Source organism: Dromiciops gliroides, chromosome 6 (assembly GCF_019393635.1).
Source record: "Dromiciops gliroides isolate mDroGli1 chromosome 6, mDroGli1.pri, whole genome shotgun sequence".
Taxonomy (NCBI): Eukaryota; Metazoa; Chordata; class Mammalia; order Microbiotheria; family Microbiotheriidae; genus Dromiciops; species Dromiciops gliroides.
In genome coordinates this window covers 91,563,314-91,587,025 of record NC_057866.1, presented here as the reverse complement: position 1 = coordinate 91,587,025, position 23,712 = coordinate 91,563,314, and the positions used below count along the sequence as shown (strand labels likewise).

At 38.6% G+C, this 23,712-nt stretch overlaps 1 protein-coding gene across 2 annotated transcripts in view; it reads right to left on the bottom strand.

Moving 5' to 3' along the window:
• The window catches only part of TRMT44 (tRNA methyltransferase 44 homolog), a 50,578-nt gene extending 30,920 nt beyond the window's left edge, over positions 1-19,658 (bottom strand). For both annotated transcript variants that reach the window (XM_043969571.1, XM_043969572.1), the window contains exons 1-6: positions 19,130-19,658; positions 12,213-12,324; positions 8,016-8,235; positions 4,486-4,554; positions 2,183-2,290; positions 939-1,010 (exon numbers count right to left, since the gene is read on the bottom strand). In XM_043969571.1, the coding sequence (XP_043825506.1) occupies positions 939-1,010; positions 2,183-2,290; positions 4,486-4,554; positions 8,016-8,235; positions 12,213-12,324; positions 19,130-19,622 (1,074 nt within the window). In that variant the 5' untranslated portion in view covers positions 19,623-19,658. The remainder of the gene's footprint in view (positions 1-938; positions 1,011-2,182; positions 2,291-4,485; positions 4,555-8,015; positions 8,236-12,212; positions 12,325-19,129) is intronic.
• Positions 19,659-23,712: the final 4,054 nt, after the last annotated feature.

The following is a 23,712-nucleotide window of genomic DNA, read 5'->3' as shown; positions in this document are numbered from 1 at the left end:
AAACCGAGGTTAAGTGGCTTAACCAGGGTCATGGAGCTAATAAGAATCTGAACTGGGATTCAAACCCAGATCTCATGTATCCAAGGTCAACTCTCTTTCTGCTCTATCATACTGCTTCTTTACTTGAAAAAGAAATGGATCTGGAGTGAGAAGACCTGGACTGAATGATCAGTTCTGCTACTTCTACCTGTAAGATCTTGGGAAAGCCATCTCTCTCTTTTGATTATCTCCCATTCATGCAGCATCTATCTTGTTTGTACACAGTTGTTAACAAGTTGTCTCCCCCATTAGAATGTGAATTCTTTGAGAACAGGCACTGGTTTCTTCTATTTCTATCCCCAATGCTTAGTACAATGCCAGGTATTTAGTAGGCACTTAATAAATGCTTGTTGACTAACTGATCATGTGGCACCACCTTGAATCCACTTATTATCCCACTAACCATCCTCTGAATACACAAAAGATTTTAAGGTCCCATCAAAAATGTAACACTGGACAGAGTGCTCCAAATCTGCTATAACCAGGGCAGAGAACAGTCAGACTAACACTTCTTCTCCTTCACTGTTAACACTGGCCCCTCTTAATGAGGCCTAAACTACATGGGCTTTTTTGGCTGCCAAATAAAACCTCCTTGTTTAAATCTGTACTTATTTTGATAATATATCACCATGATTTTTCTGTACATATGCACTAAACAGTAGTTAAATATGGCTGAAGAATATAGTAAACATTAATTTCTTCATACTGAAAGCTACAAAAAGAATTTATAATTTTATCCTTTTCAATCTGCAGAAATCCTTGAACATCCAAGAGCTAACCAATGAGGATTATCATTGAGGGCATCTCTTATTATACTGTAAATGCATTCATTTTCTGCAAGTAATTAAAATAATGACAATCAATACTAAAGTCATTTAAATTTTAAAAAATGTCAGTACCTCTAACTGAGTTTGTGGTCCATACATGTTCCATATTTTTCTTCTTCGAACATCAATCCCTCTACCTGGATGCTGAAATATTTGATTTGTCAAATCAAATGGTTATTTTGATAGCGAATTAGAATAAAGTTAATACTAAATTAGCAAGGGGAAGTTAAATGTCTGCAAACTGAAGTACTACAAACTAAACTACAAGTACTAAACTCAGTGATAAGAGACACAACATTGACTTATTTCTTAAAGTACTGCAAATAAGCAGAATAGCCTCTAAGACTAAGGCTGTATCTACCAGTAGCTACCATAAAGAGTATTCTGATTAGGGGAAGCTAGGTGGCGCAGTGGATAGAGCACTGGCCCTGGAGTCAGGAGGACCTGAGTTCAAACCCGGCCTCAGACACTTGACACTTACTAGCTGTGTGACCTTGGGCAAGTCACTTAACCCTCACTGTGCACCCCCCCAAAAAAAAATCAACAAGAGTATTCTGATTAATTATTTCATGTGTGATATAACCACCATTAACAAAGAGTGAAGCAACTCCCTGCCATCATGAAAATGTGCAGAAATGAGGGGGGGGAATCATCACCTGGGTGATAAGATTAATCTAACAATTAACTCCGATGATTCTCCCATAGTCTTCTGCACTAAGTTATGCATGAGTACTATAGTTTCTCATCAGAGTGTACTTTCTAACTTGGTTCACAAATGTTACACTGCAAAATCTAGTCATTCTTTTATCAAAGTATTTTAAGTGAATAGCAAACCAATTAGTTGTGGGCTACCAAACTGACTCAACAAATAATGATTCTTGTATCATGCTCCTGAGGGCAAGAGGAGAGGAAACCAGGAAGTATACAGTAAGGAAGCAATCAAAGCTTCGGGGAGGGAAAGAAAGAAAGAGGAATGGAAGGAAAGAAGAAGAAAAGGAAGGAAGGGAGAAAAAAGAAAAGAAGGAAGGGGAGATGAAAAGAAGAGAAGGGAAAAGAGTGAAGAGAAAGGGGGGAACAGGGGACAAGTACATGATGTACTTTTTTGTGCCTAAAAATGGTCATTTCAATAATTGTTACTTCAGTTAAGAGCTTTAAGTCCTTCACTTTCTCAATAGCTAGGTGAATTCAGAGTTACATTATACCTACATTAATGGAAGAAATTTGAATGAGCCTTGAGCTTGATTCTTTTTAATAAAAATAATAATAAAACTTAATTAAAAACATAATATTACATTTAAAAAAATAATATATTTTACCCCTTCATTGCTTAAGATATGAACCAGGAGACCATTGCCACATCCCAAGTCGACAAAGGACTGTTTCTCAGTTATTCCCTTCTTAGCTCGTTCTTCTTCCCAAAGAACCTAAGCAAAGAGGGGAGAGAAACATAGAGTGAGTGTCTAATCAGCTCTCCAAAAGTCAAATCATTTCTAGCATACAAACCATCTGTTTAAACAGAACAGAGAAGAAAAACAAATTTAAATAATTCAAATTCTTCAGCATAGATTACAAGGCCCATCATAATCTTACCCCACCCTGTCTATCAAACCGTATGACCCACTTGGCAACAATATAAATATTTTGTCCTAGCCATGTCTGTCTACTTTCCCACCTCTATCTCCCAATACACATGCCGCCACATTCATTTCCATCTCTTTCTTTTTATTCAAACTGTTTACTCATATTCACAACCTCTCCTTCTTAGCACCCTAAGATGAGTGCCAGCTGCAAAACCCATAATACTGAGATTCTGACTTTTATATTTCAGAACTTGAGATAGCAGCCAAAGAAATGACAAACTCTGGATATTTTGAAAGATGAGGCAATTCTAGTATCTCAAGAAAAAATAGTGCAATGATACAGAACACTGTCTCAGTATAAAGTAATATGGTGTAATTTAAAATAAGAACATGTTGTGGTGAGGCTCTTGGTAAATTTACAAAATAAATATCAATGTGGTCTGGAATATGTAGTCCAAGAATGTGACATAGCCAAGATAAGAATTGAGCTATAGGAGTTTCTGGATAAAGAATTGGATGACTTCCCAAAAATGTGAATTTTAATGTCTGTAATTTTTTAAAAGTATAAGGGATTGTTCCATCAATACCACTGCTAAATTTATATCCCAAAGACATCCCCCAAAAGAGAAAAAGACCTACTTGTATAAACATATTTATAGAAGTTCTTTTTGTGCTGGCTAAGAATTGGAATTGAAAGGATTGCCCATCAATTGGGGAATGGCGAAACAAGTTGTGGTATATGGTGGTGATGGAATATTATTGTGCTAGAAGAAATGGCAAGCAGGATGATTTCAGAAAGGCCTGGAAAGACTTGTATGGACTGATGTACAGTGAAGTGAGCAGAACCAGGAGAACATTGTATACAGAGACAGCAATATTGTTTGATGAAGAACTGTGAATGACTTAACTATTCTTAGCAATAGAATGATCCAAGACAATCCCAAAGGATTATTGATGAAACATACTATCCACCTCCAAAGAAAGAACTGATATTGACAGAACACAGACTAAAGCATGATATTCTTCACTTTCTCTTATTTGTTTTTCTTTTATTCAAGTTTTCTTATACATAATTACTAATATAGTAATGTTTTACTAATTGTACTTGTATAATCTATATCTGTATAGTCTATATCTGATTGCTTACTGTCTCAGGGAAGGGTTAGGGGAGGGTGAGAAGGAGGGATAAAAACCGGAACCCAAAACTACAAATAAAAATATTTATTACCTTAAAAAAAGGGTGTAAGGGAACTTTTAAATCAAGACAAAATTAAAATAGAGTAGGCACAGAAGGAAGGTGGCTTGGTACTAAATTGCCAAAGAAAAAGGAAAATGGAAAAAAGAGAAGGCACGAGACATAAGATTATAGTATGATGCTTACAGTAAGGATATAGGACAAAAGTTCTTTCCACAAGCTGCTTGTGCAACTTAGAAATTTCAACATCTGAATTTTAAGTGTAAATACATATATATAACCTGCAAACTTCTAGTAGCAATAGTGTAGAAAATAAGCAGTCATCAAATATCTTTCTGTTTACACTAATTTCATTAGAGATCTATTACTTTAGAATAACATTAAGCCATGGTCTTAAGGACTTGCATAAAAAAGCATCCTCTGACCTTAGCTTCCTGGTGTAAAGATGAAAGACTTTACAGTTCAAGCATACTTGTTGAAACTCAAATACATTTTAATATACTCATATAGATTAATGGCTCCACTTTATGCAAAATTCCAAGTTTAAAAAAAAAATCAGCCTACTGGAAAAAGTAAACCAATCCTAATTAGTAGGTTTTGATGACTCTTCTTCACTTTTGCAAAAATTAGTTATTGTGGGGGCAGCTAGTTGGCGCAGTGGATAAAGCACCGGCCCTGGACTCAGGAGTACCTGAGTTCAAATCCGGCCCTAGACACTTAACACTTACTAGCTATGTGACCCTGGGCAAGTCACTTAACCCCAATTGCCTTAACAAAACAAAAAAAAATTAGTTATTGCAGTCTTTGGCTCCTTAGGATTCACTTGCATTAAATAAGTTCTTACCAGTAGATAAGTAGCAATAGCAACATCTTCATATACAAACTTTTCAGGATCTGTTACTTCAGGCCACACCTGAAAAATATAAAACGCAAATTTTAAGGCCTTTTTCATGTTTTTCATTGGAATTTTTATTTCATTAAAAATTTCCCATTTATACACAAAAAATTTAAACAATCATTTTTTAAAGTTTTGAGTTCCAAATTCTCTCCCTTACTTCTGCCACTTCCCCCTCGAGAAGGCAAGCAATATGAGAAAGATTATATTGTGAAGTCATGCAAAACATTTCCATATTAGCTGTTACAAAAGAAAACAGACCAAAAAAGAAAATAAAGAAAACAAAAAACAAGTTATGCTTTAGTCTGCATTCAAAGTTCATCAGGTGTCTCTGGAGGTTAATAGCATTTTTCATTGTATGTCTTTTAGAATTTTCTTGGATCATTGTCTTGATCAGAATAGCTACGTTTTTTGCAGCTAATCATCATTACAATATTACTGTTATTGTGTACAATGTTCTCTTGGTCCTGCTCCCTTCACTTCACATCATTTCATATAAGTCTTCCCAGGATTTTTTTTAAACCATCTTGCTCATCATTTCTTATAGGATAATAGTATTCCATCATAATCACATACTACAACTTGTTCAGCCATTCCCCAATGGATGGGTATCCCCTCAAGTTCCAATTCTTTGCCACCACAAAAAGAGCTGCTATAAATATTTTTGTACCTGTGGATCCTTTTCCCTTTTCTTTGATCTCTTTGGGATACAGAACTAGTAGTGGTATTGCTGGGTCAAAGGATATGCACAGTTTTGCAGTCTTTTGGGTACAGTTGAAAATTGTTCACCAGAATGGTTGGATCAGTTCACAACCCCACCAACAGTGTCCTGATTTTTCCACATCCCCTCCAGTATCTGTCATTTTCCTTTTCTATCATGTCTGCCAATCTAAAAGAGGTAAGATTGGTATTGTAGAGTTGTTTTAAAATGCTTTTCTCTAATCAATAATGATTTAGAGCATTTTTATGTGACTATTGATAGCTTTGATTTCTTCTTCTGAAAACTGCATGTTCATGTCCTTTGACCATTTATTAACTGGGGAATAGCTCTTAATTTTATTAATTTGGCTCAGTTCCCTATACATTTGAGAAATGAGTCCTTTATCAGAGAAACTTGCTGTAAAATTTTTTTGTTTCCTGTTTTCCTTTTAACTGCATTAATTTTGTTGGTAAAAAAGCTTTTTAATTTCATGTAATCAAAATTAATTATTTTGCTTCCCATCATCCTATCTATCTCTTGTTTGGGTCATAAACTCTTCCTTTATCCACAGATCTAACAGATACATTTTTCCAAGCCCCCCCCCCCCCCCCGCCAATTTACTTATGATATCACCCTTTACTTCTAAATCATTTATCCATTTTGACCACATCTTGGTATTCAGTGTGAGATGTTGGTCTATCCCTAGTTTCTGCCAAACTGCTTACCAATTTTCCCAGGAATTTTTGTCAAATGTTGAGTTCTTAACCCAAAAGCTTGAATCTTTGGGTTTATCAAATATTAGATTACCATGGTCATTTATTACTGTGTATTAGGTACCTAATCTATTCCATTAATCCAACACTATATTTCTTAGCTAGTACCAGGTTATTTTAATGATTAGAGTTTTATAATATAGTTTGAAATCTAGAACTGCTAGCCTGCCTTCCATCACATTTTTTTATCGAGTCCCTTGAAATTCTTAAATTTTTGTTCTTTCAGATGAATTTTGTTATTATTTTTTCTAGTGCTATAAAATAATTCTTTGGTAGTTTGGCATAGCACATTGGGCTTTTTAAGCATTAGAGAGATGATAAAATGAATGATGTAGGAGAGAAAATGTGTACCCATAAACTTATTCCATATTATAATGTATTACTGACTAGCTGACCTTATAAAAAATATCTATCTGGTACTATACAAATAAAGATTAATATCTTGACTAACACAGAGTTTGACTACTGTTACTCTTCCCTGATAGAAATAGTCTTTCATGAGTACATGGCCCAGAGAACGAGTTGATAATAAAGATTATATCAGGGATATATATTAACTGTGATACTGTACTGCTTGTTGCTTCTTTTTCTATTATAAGGCCATGGAAAACATCCCCCCCAAAAAAAGGGTTTTATTTTCACAATAATAGCTTCAAATGCTACATGCTTAAAGAAGCCTAATTTGTTGTTGTTGTTGTTGTTCTTTAGTCAGAAAATAAGTCAACAAGCATGTCTATCAAGTGTTTATAATGTCCTAGGCACTGTGCTAAGTGCAGAGGAAATGAAGAAAGAAAACAACCCCCCTCTTACGTCATGGAATGTCCACTCCAATGGGGGAGACAGCTTGTAAATAACCAGGTATATAAAAGATTTATACAGAGTAAACCAAAGGCCATCTGAAAGGGGAGGCATTAGCAGCTGAGGGCAGCAAGAAAAGCCTCTTCTAGAAGGTGGGCATTGAGCTGAGTCTTGAAGGAAGCCAGGGTTTCTAAGAGACAAAGGGACGGGGGAGGACTATTTCAGGCCCAGAGAACAACCAGTACAAAGCCAAAGAGACTGGAGACAGCATGTTTTGTCCAAGGAATGACAAGAAGTAGCTGGATCACAGAGTGCACAGAGGGTAGTAAAGTATTAGAAGACTGGAAAGGTCAGATTCTAACAACTCTTACATGACAAACAGAACAGTTTAGAGTTGATCCTGGAGGTAACAGGGAGCCACTAGAGCTTACTGAGCAGGGTAAGGACATGGCCTGATCCACCTTTCAGGAAAATCGCTTTGGCCACTGGGAGGAATGTTGAATGGAGTGAGGAGAGACTTGAGGCAGAGAGACTAGTTTAATCAGAAGAGCCATGATGGTGGTCTGGACGGGAGGTGATGAGGGCATGCATTAGAGTCGGGGCTGTACAAGTGAAGGGACGATGCATGGGGAGAATCAATAAGATCTGGCAACAAATGTGATATGTGGGGACAGTGAAAGTGCAGATGAAACACTTAACGGTAAATTAGGAGTATCGTCACCATTTGTTGTTCACTAGATAAACAGAGAGGCAGCACAGAATAGATGAAAATGCCCTCAACTAAGGGGTCGGTTTCTAAAATGGACTCTCCAACTTATATGACGTGACTTTAAGGGAATCACTGAGCCTCAGTTTCCTTATCTGTAAAATTGAAGTAATAATACCTGCTCTGCCATCCCCTAGGTTTGTTATGAGGATTGCATGAGATAATGAGTTTAAAAGTGTTTGGTAAATAGCAAAAAACTATATAAATGTAATGTGCTTTTTTTATTTAAACAAAACAAGGAAGTAGCTGACAAAGTTCCATGTGACCCTCTACCATACCTCTCTGGTGTATATGCTGTTTAGTATTAGTTATACTTGCTGGTTACAATTTATGGGAAATTTGGAATTTTACACAACTCTAATTTTAACTTACGACATCATATTACATGACTTCAATGAAAAAACAAGACTGATAAGGAAAATCTGGTTGTCACGAGAATTACCTTAACCATTTCTTTGTATTTCTCTTTGAGTTCCTGGTAAATGTGGCTATATTTCATAAGCGAAATGAGTGATAGAGTGCTTTTAAATTCATTCTTCTTATTCTCCACAGACCATCTGGCCAGTTTGGACAACAATTCTTTTCCAAGCCAGGAAGACTTAGGGTATATGATTCCATCTGAATCCCATCTTTCTGGAGAGAAAGCTAACATAGATATGCACCTTTTAAAAAAGGAAAGAAAAAAAAAAACAAAAACAAATAAGCAGGGTTAACTAGAGTGTACTTTCTAGAATTATTCACTTACTTCCACAAAAAGGGAAACCAGAAGCCATGATGACATTATATTTTGTCACAAATATAAAAATGATTTGGATCCTGGACATATTTTCTCTCTGAAGCCCTACCCAATCTGGCACCTCACCTCTTATCATTTCTTATACTAGCACAAAACTGGACCACTCTCTAGAGCCCAGCATTGAGACAAGCTCCACAGGCCCCCATACCTTTGCTTTCACTAATCCCCAAGGCTTGGAAATGTCTCTCTCTCCCTTTTCACCTGCCAAATTCCTACCTGTCTTTTGAGGATCAATTCAAATACCAGCTCCTTCCTCAAACTTTAAAGAGCCATTTGTTTTCTAACTCTCTAATACACTTACCATGTTAATACAAAATCTAAGGATTATTTGTATTGGTCTTATTTTGCCAAGTGACTGAAAGCCCCAGGAAGCAGGGATGATGGCTTGTGTAAATGTTATACAATCCTCAGGACTGAGCAATGGTCCATGCTTAATAAATACTCCATTTAAATTGAACAAAGGAAAAACACACTGAAAAGTAGGATATATTCTCCTTCGGAATTCTGTGCCAGTTTGTTTCAAGGAATACTACCAATTTAGTTTTCCTTAACGAACATCATTCTGACATTATCTCCCCCCCTTCCCTTGGGCAGCCTCTAAAATGACAGAAACTTATGTCTAATCATTCCATTTTTGTTTTTGTCTTTTGATGTCTTTCAGGAGAGACCATATAGGGTAAAGTCACCAATATGAAGCAGCTACCATACAATATATACAATACCTCAAGATGACTGGAAACTCAGTCTGTTAACCTGAAAGTGTCATTGTTTGATCTACAAAGATATTAGAATGTCAAGTTCCAGGTTGCTTGTCCTATCTCTGAGCATAAATGCATAAAATTTCTTAAGTACTTCAAAAAATCTGTCATCTGTATGGGTGGTACTCACTCTACTAATGCACAAGAAAAATCCCACTTCACCTTAACAATTAATATCCATATGCTGGTGTCATTAATATGTGTGTAGAAATCTCTATCAATATCTATATCTGTATAGGGGTAGATATAGATATAAATACATACACACATTATGAACTACATATACACACATGCAGATGTAAGTGCTTGTGTGCCTGAGTGCCTATGTGTTTATGTGGGAGTCCTCAGTTTCTGAACTCAACCTGGGTCAACATATACAGAGTCTGCTAACTGTCAAAGCCTACCCAGCTCTGAAAGCTCTGCCAGAATTTATTTTCAACTAGTCTTTGAAAGGCCATGGTCAACTTCACACTAAAAGGCAGAAGAGGAATACTTTACTATAGCCTTCACAAAACATACTTTGGTTGTAAGACAGTCTTTATTCATTCCATAAGACTCAGGTCAAATAAGGGCACCATAAGTGCAAATATGAACAGCCTTCCATAAAGGAGTTCTCAAAATCACTCAAGGCATCCCAAAAGAGGAGTTTCCAAAAATGTTTTGAACAGTGACACAAGGATAATAAAAATGGACAACAGATTAAATGCACTGCTTCCCAAAATGACAACATTCATTTAGATATATACATTTTAAGTTCTCCATGACTCAATTTTACTATGTGTTAAAAATATTCTCACATGATCGAAGAAAAAGGAAAATGACCTATATGAAGAAAAATACTTATAGCAGCTCTTTTTGTGGTGGCAAAGAATTGGAGATTGAAATGATGCCCATCAATTGTGGAATGGTTGACCAAGCTGCATTCTATGTGATGGAAACCTATCATGCTATAAGAAATGATGAGCAAAACGGTTTCAGAAAAACCTGGGAAGATGTATATGAACTGATGTAAAGTGAAGTTAGCAGAACCAGAACACTGTACACAGAAACAGTAATACTGTAATGATAATCAACCATGGAGGACTTAGGTACCCTAATCAATACAGCAACTAATACAATTCCAAAGGACCCATGATAAAAAATGCTATCCACATCCAGAGAGAGAATCATGAATTCTGTCTGAGTGCAGCCTGAAGCATGTTTTTTTCACTTTACTTTTCTTGCCTTTTTTTATAACATGTTTAATATGGAAATGTTTTACATGACTTCACAGGTATAACTGTTATTATATTGCTTGTCTTCTCAATTAGGGAGGAGCTGAAGAGAGGTAGGAAATTTGGAACTCAAAATTTCAAAAAATAAATATTAATAAATAAAAGAACAAATAATTTAAAAAGAAACAATAATGTCCTCACACATACATTCCAAGTACTACTGAAATAACGGACCAAATACACATTCAGAAGCTCTTGAGGGAAATTTAGAGCTTCATAAGAAAATAAACAAAGCACAAAATATATCATGCTTTACTAAAGAAAGAGAAAATCTATGCCAACACCATAAATGTTCCTTCCAAGGTATTCTTACAAGGAGATAGATGTAAACCTGGTCAATTATGTCATCAACATCACAATATTTTTAAAAGAAGAAGCCTGAAAAGGATACTGATTAAATACCAACTTTGCCCCAGAAAAGTCCTATGTTACAAAAGGCCACATTGGTAAAGCATAATGGAGAGTTAACAAACTCCAACATATGAACTATCTGCTATCAATTCAATAGATGAATGAATTAATGAGTGAGCATTTATTGAGCAACTTTTATGTGTCCAGCACTGAACTAGGCACAGGGAGTATAAATATAAAAATAAGGCTATGCTTGCCCCAGAAGAGTTTATATTCTAATAGGGAAAATAACATGAATACTTAGCAAAGGAAGTTGTTTGGGGTCTGTGGATTCACATGACCACTACCTTAGTTCAGATCCTCTTTTCGCCCAGACTGTTGCAATAACCTCCTAATTGATCATCCTGATTCTCATCTCTTCTTTTTTCTCCACACAGCTGCAAAAGTAATATTTCTAAGGCACAGGCATGGTCAAATCATTCCCCTTCTCAAAAATCCTTAGTGAATTTTTTAGCACTAGACAACATTATAGTATAGCTATGAGCTACACAAAGATGTATCATAAAACCAGGCCCATTTCCTTAAGGGAAACAAAACTTTAACATATGATTCAATTGTTTTAAGTGATTTCTGTTTTCATTGTTTTTGTTGTTTGCTTGTTTTGGTTTGTTCTTACCCAGGTCAATAGCCATTGCTGGGGCCAATCCCAGGGATTAGCTGAACTTGCTCTATTTTTCTAACCCAGTTCCAGTTTACTTCTCCTTAGGTGACCTGTTGGCCCCCTGCCTCTGGGGGCTTCTCATATTTGCTAGACTGCCAGACTGAGTCCAGACACTCCAGAGGATTTAGCTTATGAGCACAGAACTCCTGAGCTCCTGCAATCTGCCAGCCTCAGTGTCCTCAGAAGCAGAGACTACAGGCATGCATCACTATGCCCAGCTGTCACTTGGCTTTAATTAAGTGGTACAGAGACAACATGACACAGCAGATAAAAATTACAGCTTTGAAATCAGGAATATCCAGGTTCAGGTTCTGCCTCCAAAATCTATTAGCCATGTGACAATGGGCAAATTACTAAACTTTTCAGAGCTTCTATCAACTCTCTAAACTTGTGATTTGCTGATGAATTGTCAATCTACATCGCTACAGAAGTTTCTACACCAAAAGTTCCACATGCCCAAAACTACAGATCCAGTCCAAAAGAAAAATTATTTGGTAGTAGTTCTAGGTACAATAGGAATTCAAGGACTGAAGGATACTACAAATAATACTTCCTCCATATTATAGTATATATCTAAGGTGAGATATGCTTAGACAAACAATAAAAGTAAGAGCCACGGAACGTTCAAAACAACACATATAGTCTTATCTATCTCAAATATCTCTGGATCTTGAAGTTACATAAAGAAAAGAAATAGTCAATACAGTAACTTAAAGAGTATTTTTCTAGGAGCTCTTACCATTCTTCATCTTTGTTATGTCTAAGCTGAATTTGATAGATATTGCTTTTCTTAACTTTTAAATGTTGTTCTCCTTCCAGTGGTAAAAAGGTTACAGTTCCATTGAAGACATCTGTGGAAAAGAAGTGGGGATTGGGGTGATTATTTAAAACAGCTTATGTGGACTTCATCAGAAAGAATAGAGACAAGAAACATATCCCTTCCTCAACCATGTTTGTGAAATCTTTGCATGAGTTTCTTATTGGAATCTCATTTCCAAAATATATACGGGTCGACTTATAAGAATATATTATACATGTATAAGAAATACATATGGGGAAAAAACAACTATCCCCCAAGTGATCAAAGGATTAAAAAAATTTTTTTTCAGAAGAAATATATCCATCGATATCCATATAAAAAATGTTCCAAATACATAATAAAGAAATGCAAATTAAAGCACTTAAGAGGTTCTGTATAACATCCATCAGGTTGGAAAAATAACCCCCCAAAAAGATGGCAAATGCTAGAGAAGCTAAGAGAAAACAGGCTCAGTAAAGCATTGTTGGATTTAGTTGTGAATTAGTACAACCGTCCTGGAGAGCAATATGGAACTACGTCCCAAAGATACTAAACTATGTGTGACCTGTGACCTAGCAATATCACTCTGCCTCAACGAGATCAAAAAAGGAGTAAAAGGATCTATATATACAAAAATATTTAAAGCAGATCTTTTTGTGGTTTCCAAAGAAGTGAAAACTAGCAAGCTGAACAAATGATGGCAGATGAGCAAAATTATTTTGACATAATAAATTAAAGGGATGAATTCAGAGATACCTAAGATGAGTGAAGTAGGCAAAACCAGCATAATTTATATAACAAAGACAAATGACTTTGACAGACTTAAGAACCAAGACCGTAGAGAAAAAAAAACTATGCTCCTTCCTGACAGACAGGTGGTAGATTTAAGATGCAGTTTTGGACATGGACGGTATGGGAATTTGTTTTGTTTGACTATCATATTGGTTATATGGGTTTTGTCCCCCCCCCCCCCCCCGTGGGGGCAAGGGGAGGGAGATAAATGCCTGTTAATTGAAAAATTTTTTAAATGATTTTTTAAAACAAAGTATCTGGAATAATCATGTATTTATTTAACAAACACTTAGTAAGCAACTACTATGAATCACAGAGTGCCAAGTTCTGAAGAAGACAGTCCCTCAAGAGAATTTAAAAATCTAACAGGTGTGATGAGGCATACATGCACACAGATAAACACTGTCCCTAGGCCTTACTGAAACCTGGGCTCTAGACCCTACAATATTCTTTACTAGCTTTACCTCTTTGTGCCTCCTCTGAAGTTTGAAGGCTGAACCAAATGATCTTTGTAAGGCCTAAGTTCTAAAATGCTAGAATTATATATTTTCCATGCTGGTAAAGCATAGTGGTCACAAATGTTATCCTTGAACAAAAGTTCTAAGAGTTTATATCCTATGCTCCCTATACTAAATCGCATTGCCTTCAAAAGATTAATTTTTATTAATGCAAAGTAAGAAACCACCGACTGGAATAGTCCTGTGAAGCAATTCTATTTTTAATAACATCATCCTATGCCTTTCTATCACAAATGTCTAGTTTCTAGAATCCTTCCCCCCACTCCCCACCCCCAAATATTCTCAAAATAATTTAACTTTTGGTAAAATGAAACAAATAACGACAAGATTATTTTTCAAAGACTTTCATTGGAAGACAGCAAGGTGTGATGGAAAGGGCAACAGACTAGGAATAGGAAGACTCCTGGGGTTCTAGTTTTGTCTGCACCATTTATTAGGCAGACCTTCAGGCAGCGAGTCATGAAACCTTTCATAGCTCAAGCTCTTTACTTGAAAAAGTAGGATATCATTTTCTTCCCTGTCACCCTTACAGGATTATTTTTGAGACTAGATGAGATGATCTATGACAAAGCAGGGCCATGCAAGGTCACCAACCCCTTTCCTCACTGTGTCCAGTGGCAAAATATATATCAGGATGACTGGAGATGGCCCCAGATATTTAAGGTAGTGGGGTAAAGTGACTTGCCCAGGGTCACACAGGTACTAAGTGTCTGAAGTCACATTTGAACGCAGGTCCTCTTTGACTCCAGGGCCAGTGCTTTAATCTACTGCACCACCTAGCTGCTCCAGGCAAAACCTTAGCAGTTTAAGAAATCAGAGAATAGAGTCTGGAATTGAATAAAATTTACCCCAGTGAAAGCTATTGGCTTCCTCACTCCCTGCCTGCCTAGTTAAGTTCTGGGTCACTCCGGGGCATCTGTGATGGATAAAAGGTCCTCTAGGACTTTCTTCAGAGGTCTCCAAAAAGTGTTAAGATGCACAGGAAACATCATTTTTACATGAAGACTCACAAACATCTATCACCAAGTAAAAGCATAGGGGATTGGGGGCAGCTAGGTGGTGCAGTGGATAGAGCACCAGCCCTGGAGTCGGGAGGACCTGAGTTCAAATCCATCGTCAGACACTTGACACTTACTAGCTGTGTGACCCTGGGCAAGTCACTTAACCGCAATTGCCTCACCAAAAACAAAACAAAATTTTTAAAACATAGGGGATTGGTCCTAGAGGGCTGTCTAAAGCATTGAAAGGTTACTTGACTTACCCAGGCTCACACAGCCAACTTGTGTCACACATGGGACTTGAACCCAGGTCCTCCTGCCTCCAAGAAGGAATGTATCCATTACGCCACACTGCCTCTCAAATCAATGGGATTTGAGTCATATTCCTTTTCTATTATTTTCTAGCTCCCTTTTTTTCTATTACAATTCAAATGCCCCATACCCTATATTCTAAAAGATGTTAACTCATCTGATAGTTTAATCAATATCAATGTATTATTCTTTATGCATTTGGGGGGGGGCAGGGCAATGGGGGTTAAGTGACTTGCCCAGGGTCACACAGCTAGTACGTGTTAAGTGTCTAAGGCCAGATTTGAACTCAGGTATTCCTGAGTCCAGGGCAAGTGCTTTATCCACTGTGCCCCCTACCTGCCCCCTCTTCATGCATTTTTTGAGACTGCATCTCCCTACCTGGACAGGCTCAAAGTGCAGTGGCCTCTCATGGGCCCAATCCCACTGCTGACGGGTATAGATTATTTGGCCTGCTTCTCCAACCTGGACAGTTCAACTATCCTTAAGCGTCCTGAGTCTAACTCCCTCTACCCTCCCCTTCCCCCCCAGCACCCATCCTGGTGCTATACTTAGTGTGAAACACCTATCAGCTTCAGTCTACTTCAGCGAGGCCACATGCAAACAATCCAGCAGCCTTGGCCTCTACCAGTAGGCATTAGAGGTGTGTACCACAACAGCCCACAACATATGAATTTTAGAAGGACAATTTTGGAAACATAATTCAAGAAGTCAATTATTGAGAACTGTGCTCAACAGTTTAAAAAGACACTGGGGAAATAGTGTAAAACTTTAAATTTTAAAGAAGTTTAAAGGTACTTTGTCAACTACTAGGGACAATAAAGCTTAAAACAAGTCATACTCCTTGCCTACCTGGAGGCAGCCTTCTAAAGAATGACTAAAATTCAAGTATCCTCCTTTGTTCCTACGTGGGTATTCCCCTCACAGATGCAGGCTATAGGCACAGTTGGTAACAAACCAAAGGAAATAACATATTTGAATTACTTTACAATGAAATGTAAACCACACACAGTAAGTTTCCATGATGGGCTTATGGAAAGGCCATCTCATCATTAGGATGTAGTGTGTAGGTGTGCTCAGGTGTTATTATTCATGAAATATTAAAAGAGCCCCAGGGGAGCCTCTCCTGAAAGCTAACTCCTTTGCAGAGGAATTTCTATTCTATGTACAGGAATTTCACCAGATAGGAAAGAATGGGACCAGCACAGGCGGTACCCACAGAGAAGAGATCACAGATCAAAGTCTCAAAGGGAATTCCAGAATCAGATATACCTCCATTAAAAAAAACCAGAAATCCAGCAGCATTTTTGCCCTCTATAAGAATGCTGGCTGTAGTCAACATTATGGCTAGGATTGTCTTCTATTAAAAAAATATCTTTATACTCATTTATCTTTACTAGGGAAGTAATATTAGCCTTCTGGTTAAAGTTGTTCTTATTAGATTAAGAAAAACAAAGTATAACAAAGTGACAAGAGAAAATCACCTTGCACTGACATCAAGTATAGGTTTGTAAAACTTTCTTGCTAATGAAATGTGTATGAATGTAAAATGAACATCACACCAACTTTTATATAAAAATAAAATTTTAATTCCTTTCCACAATGCAAAAAATAAGAAATAGAATTTATATGGATCACATTCGATTATAATCTTTTATTAGAGGTACATAGCGTTTTCCTTTCAAACAATCAGATACTTGAAATTCATCCAATTAACCTCTGATTTACACTTGTAAAATACAAGGGAACTATAATTTCCATTGCAGATACAGAAAATAAGGAAAGCTAGCCGATTTATGAAGGGTGGCAAATTAGTATTATTATCAGTGTCAAATTTTATTTAATAAGGAACTAACTATATACAGTACAATTCTAGGTGTTACATAATTTTTAAGTGAATCAATACTTATGCTAAAAACAATATTAACTTTTCAAAAATAAATCACTCCATCTTTTTGTTTTGGGGTTGTTTTTTTTTGGTGAGGCAATTGGGGTTAAGTGACTTGGCCAGGGTCACACAGCTAGTAAGTGTCAAGTGTCTGAAGCCGGATTTGAACTCAGGTCCTTCTGACTCCAGGACGGGTACTCTATCCACTGCACCAATCACTGCATCTTTTTAAAGAAACTTTGAAAACCAAAATGTACAAAAATTTTATCAGAATTTAAGTGATCTTACTTGGTGAGAATAGTTATCAATCATTAAGAATTTAATGAGTGCCCACTATGCAAAAACACTATGGCCATCTTTTTTTCTAACCAGATCTCTGATTTTAATGGTGTTCATAAATTTCAACAAGGAACCTCCCTCTGTTCTGCAATTTATAATTTTAAGACACTTGTCTAGAACACTGAGAGACACATGTGAGTCACACATCCATTGTGTTAAGGGCAAGACTTGAACCAAGGTCTTCCTGACTCCAAGGCTAGCTCCCTATCGACTAGAGCACAGTGCCTCTTAGGCACTGGTGATATACATACAAAACTGAAGCAGTTCTCTGCCCTCAAGGAGCCTAAGCACTACAGTCATGAGTGACCACACACAGCTGTCCCGGATGCACTATTAACTCCTCCTCCTGATCTCCTAATGGCCGTATTACACACAAGTTGTCCTTGGCCATTTTTTCTTCTGTCTCCGTCTCTCAGACATTTCCACCGAGATTTTATACAGGCACCACAAATTCAACATACAGGAAACTAACTGAACGGGTCATTTTGCCTGGACAACCAGCTTCCACTTTCTCTAAGAAGCCTTTCCCAACCAGGATTCCTGCACACTAGTTTCTGAACAGTTACTTTGTGCAAGGCATGTGGTTCAAATGCACTACTACATTTACTGATCATCTTTGGGGTACTGCTGGGACTTGGGAGTTATAAACACCTGAGTTCTAATCCTGAGTCAGACACTTACTAGCTGTGTGGTCATTTAGCCTTTCTAACCTTCAACTGCAGGCTTCAGGCACAGCTGGTAGCAAAATGGAAAAGGAACTCATATTTTCATCATTTTACAATTCCATATTTAACTCACACACCAGACATTATTTTTACTATGACAGGCTTGTGGAAAGGTCCAAATGTTTCCTCACATGTAAAATGAAAGCCTTGGACTATAACAGCAACATGGAACTAATAACTGCTTTGAGGATCAAATGAGATCATATTTGTAAAGCATTATATAAGCTAGCTATTATCATCACACCCCACTCCAATTAAACTGATAGCTCAGGTACAGGGCATTCCCTAGTAGGATTCTGTGGAAAGAGGACTGGACTTGAAATTTGAAATGAGTTTCTAGCCTGACACTTACTAGGTTGCTTCCCCACTTTGAACCTTGGAGTCTTTTTTTTTTTTCAAAATGAGGACACTATGGCAAAAGTTACTTTATAAATTATAATGAGCTATATAAATGAAGTCAGAGCAGGGAACTCATAAAATGCTGTCATTAACCAGCAGCGTAACCCTGTTGGTCACTTCCCCTGCCTAGTCTCAACTTATTAAACTCTAACTTCTTCCCAACTGAAATGTCTAGAATTCATTTCTTCTGTATGTAAGCTATTGTTGAAATAATGTATTTCTACTGTGCCTTCTGACAATGTCTAAGTAGCTCTAAGCCAGACATACTAGTATAGAATGGTAAGAACTAGAAAGGTAGGGTGAACAGAGGCAGCATGGGATAGTATGCTTTGGGACATAGCCGACGGAAGTGGTAGGCTGAAGAGGAAGGAAGACCTGAGTTAAAATTCTCCTTCAGATATTTACTAGCCATGTGATGCTGGGTAAGTCAACGTCTCTCAACTTCAGTTACCTCATCTGTGAAATGGGGATAATAATAGCACCTCCTTCATGGGGTTGCTCTGTAGCAGATAAAGCTGATCTTGGAGGCAGGCCTGGGTCCAAGCCCCACTTCGGACATACTCTTTGTGTGACCCTAGACAAGTCACTTAAACCCTCCTCGGTGCCTGGCTTCATGGCTGCTTGCTGACTGCCTCCTCCTGCGGCCCGCTAGTGGCCGTGAGCGCGCTGGTCGGCAGCGGCGGAGGGGGCGGGGTCCCCAAAGCAAACCAAATGCAGGTCCCCGTTTCGGGGGATGCAGGGCCGCGAGCTGCCAAAGGCTGCTCCGCAGTGGGGGGCTCTTCCATCGCACGCCCGGGGTTCTCGGACGCCCCGGGGATGCCCCCCTACAAGGCCAGATCGGTCGCACAGCATCCACCCACCCCTGCCGGACCTAAGTAAACGCTGTTACCTTTGACAACCATTTCTTTTCTCGGAGCCGGCGAGGGGCGGGGCGCGCTGGCTTTGGGGATCAGAGTTCTGAGGCTGACCTCGGGCTCGGCTCCAGCCTCCGGCTGCTTTGCCTCCCGGGCCCCCCGGACAAAGGGAAGCACTTGCTCATCGGCAGAGACGAGGCTCCGGAAGAGATCCTCCAAAGGGGGATCCGGGTCCGACGGAGAGGCCCGAGATGGCCCCGGGGCCTCCACTGCCTCGCCCCGGCCCAGGTCTGCGTCGCCTCCTCTCTCCGGCTCAGCCCCTCCAGAAGCCCCCTCCGCTGCCACCGCCCCCTCATCAGGGCCATGGGCCTGTCCTCGTGCCGGCCTCCCTGGGACCTCCAGCCTGGCGCCGCACAGGCGTTTGTTGACCACCTGAGGTCTCTCCACCCATACGGTCACTGCTGACCAGAACCCCAGAGGGAGCAGCGACCCGCTGTCCGTGACCAGAGCCTGCCCCAGTAACGCCATACCACAGTCCTCCCGAGGCAGAAAAGCCGGCGGAAAGCCCGGCTCCGGAAGATGACGCAACGCGCCGCCGCGTCCTCCACACATCCCCATAGGCGGGGGCAGAGCAGACGCTGACTTTATACGTCACGCCGCAGCTGTAGGCTCTTCTGCTGCTCTTACCATCTCTTCTTTTACGTCACTTCCCGATGCTTTTCCAACCTCTAGCCTTTGCCAATCCCTTCTCTCCCTTCCCTGGAGATCAGTAACCTCAGGTCCTCCGAGGGGAAGTGGGTTTCATCAACAGTTTTTCAGAATTTCACAGATTATACAAGGCCCCTTGGAAATCCTTCCAGCACAGGCCTCTCACCTATAAAACAGCTCGTGACCTGTTTCTATGACACTTTGCATAAACTCATCCATTCAACAAGCATTGATTTTAAGTGGGAAGCGGACTCCCTGTGAATTCCCTATGCTTCCCCGTTCTTTTCTCTGCTTCCATATCGTGCTTTTAAGTTAGATTCCTATACAGTTTACTTAACCATTGCCCAATCGGTATCTGCCCATGAGACTTTATAGACCTTTTTCAGAAAAGAGCCTTTAAAATTAGCCATGAATTAAGAAAAATCCCCCAAAAGTAGCATGTCCCTTTAAGAATCTTGGCCAGTCAAGGGTGTGTTGTTTTATTTTGTTTCTCTCCAGCAAGAGATTCTTTGATGTAAGCACCAACCTGTTTAAAATACAGAGCAGGTCACTACTAGGAAAATAGCTTTAATGTATCTTTGAACTGAGGTTGCTCGGTGGCACTGAGGATAGAGTACCAGGCCTGCACTCACCTTGATGAGTTAAAATCTGGTCTGAGACATTTACTAACTGTGTTTCCCTGGGCAAGTCACTTAACCCTGATTGCCTCAGTTTCTTCATCTTTAAAACGAGCTGGAGAAGGAAATGACAAACCACTCCAGTATCTCTGCCAAGAAAACCACAAATGGGGTCGTAAGGAGTCAAAACTCTCTTCTTCCTTTTCCCTCCCCCTTCTCTCAGGGCATCTATGAGGGAAAATCAGTCCTCTTCTCAATAATTCTCAGGAACTCAGCAGCGATGTGACAAAGGCTCATTTATTTCCTTCTCATGAGAAGGAGGCACCCTAATGTGCAGCTAGTGGGTACCACAAAAGAGGGCTCGCAGGCCCTGTTTTATACCCTAGTTCCTAATGGGAATGGACCCTCCCCTTTTTCATCATTGGTCCGATTACTCAAGGGTTACAATCTATGTGCAAAAACTAGCTAATGGGGAGCAGCTGGGTGGCACAGTGGATTAAAGCACCAGCCTTGGATTCAGGAGGACCTGAGTTCAAATGGGACCTCAGACACTTGACACTTACTAGCTGTGTGACCCTGGGCTAGTCACTTAACCCTCATTGCCCTGCAAAAAAAAAAAAATCAACAACAAAACCTAGCTAATCTGAACGCAGTATTCCCACCCCTCTTCCTTGTGTGGGCATAACTCAGGAGTGGACCTTATACTTCCTTATATGGATACAGCTCTGGAGCAGACCTTATTGAGACCAGGGCTCCTTGAACCATGTGATTTTGTTAGCCTGAGGGGGAGGAAGGGATCTGAGACCTTTGTCCTACAAACGGGTCAGGAGGAATATGATTGACTATTATATCCACATTGAGAGGAGACAACTATCCATTTTCTCACAGCATCCCTCTTTCTCACCTATCCATTTTTTTTTATATCATCCCAGCATTATCAACACTCCCATATCCTCTTTTGATGTAGAATCCTTCTAACTTACCTAATGATAAAATTCTTAGAAGATAATATGTATCATCTTCCTATATGAAAGGTACACAGTTTAACCTTACTGAGACCCTTATCATTTCTCTTTCATTTTTATCTTATTATGCTTCTGTTAAATCTTGTATTTGAAGGTCGAATTTTCTATTCAGTTTTTGTTTTTGTTTTTTTAAGCAGAAATTCTTGAAAGTCTCCTATTTAATTAAATATTCATTTTGTTCCCTCAAAGGAGTATGCTCACTTTTGCTTGGTACATTATTCTTGGTTGTAATCTCAGCTCTTTTGCCTTCTGGAAATATCATATCCATGCTCTCCACTTCTTTAACATGGAGGTTGGTAATGGCCTAACAATATTTGAATTGTTCTTTTCTTGCTGCTTGAAGTATTTGCTCTTTAACCTGGGAGCTTTGGGATTTAACTATAATATTCCTGGTCATGTAGGAGGCAAAAAGGGGGTTAACAGAAAAACCTAAGACCCAAGCTTTAATTCAGATATGAGCTCTAAAAGGGATTCATATCTCAGTTAATAGATAACTTCTTCATAAATACAAGTCAGGATGCTAGGTTCTCTTACCCACATAAATCAGTACCCATAGCGGGATCATAGGGAGGCAAGCCATGGAGACCTTAAACTACAAGAAAGATAAAATAACAGGCTATAGAAATTCAGACTAGAAATATATGAAAAATAAAGATATTTTGAAACTAGCCATGGGAATCAGAAAGAGACATGCTCAGAAAAGGCCAAATTTGTCCCCAGATTCAGCTTATGACATGTAAACCCCAAAAACACCTGCACAGAAAAAGGTACCCGCCTCGGGGGTTGGCTTAAGACCCCAGGAAGTCCAAATTAGGATTAGCCCTCCCCTGTACCTCCCTAAAGTGGAGATTATTATAATGAGATTGATAATCAATTTATCTATATTATAAATATAACTACCTTTTCTTTCACTATTCGAGAAATACCTTTCCACTTTTCTGGTTCTCTCCCTGTGGTCACTCACAGAATTGCAATAAAACTTGGGGAATTGAGTCACTAAGTCTTGTAATTCTTTTGGGATGACTCACAATCAATTTGACCCTAATTCCATCCCACATCACTGGGAGTTTTCAATTTTAGGATCTCTTTCAGGTGGTGACCAGTGAATTCTTTCAATTTCTATTTTACCCTATGGTTCTAGGATACTGGAGCAATGTTCCTTGATTATTTCTTATTTTTTAATTTATCTTTTTTTACTTGGCATTTTTTTTCTTTTTAACATTTATTTAGTATTTTGTTTTCCCCAATTACATGTAAAAACAATTTTTACCATTCGTTTTTAACACTTTGAGTTCCAAATTCTCTCACTTCCTCCCTCCTTACCCCCACCTCCTATTGAAAAGGCAAGTAATTTGATATATGTGTAGTAATGCAAAACCTTTTGATATTAGTCATTCTGTGAACAAAAACAGAAAAAAAAATCAAGAAAAATTAGAAAGTAAAAAAAATACTTCAATCTATTATATTCAGACACCATCAGTTCTTTCTCTGGGGATAGATAGCATTTTTTATCATGTCCTTCAATTCTCTTGGATCATTGTATTGCTGAGAATAGTTGTCAATCACAGCTGATCATCTTACAATATTGCTGTTACTTTGTACTCAGTACATATCACTTTGCATTAGCTCATGTAAGTCTTTCAAGGTTTTTCTAAGAGCATCCTACTCATTTCTTATAGCACAATAGTGTTCCATCATAATCACATACCACAATTTGTTCAGCAATTCCCCAATTGATCGGCATCCCCTCAATTTTCAATTCTTTGAAACCAGAAAAGAGCTGCTATAAAAATTGTTGTACATATAGGTCCTTTTTTTTTTATCTCTTTTTGAATGCAGCCCTAATATTGGTATTGCTGGGTCAAAGAGTATGCATAGTTCCAAATTGCTCTACAGAATGGTTCAATCAATTTAAACTCCACCAACAGTGCATAAATGTGACTGAACCTTGATTTATATATTTGTGGCTAGACAAAGACTCAAACATCGTAGTGTAGCAACAGTGGTGAAGCACAATAGCAACAGTGAAGCAAAGTTGTCTAGTGACAAAAAGTCCGTTCATAGCAGAACTCCTTTTCTGGGCCTATTGGTGCTTGCCCAAGCTCAGGAACCATCAGTTCTGTGATTTAGTTGCAGTAGTGTTCATGTTATTCCAGTTTCAGGGCATAGTTTGCTTGTTGGGCCTTAGCTCTGGAAAACAAGGAGTCTCTTAATATCTTTGGGTTTTTGTTTTTGTTGTTTTGCTTTTGCTGGGGCAGTTGGGGTTAA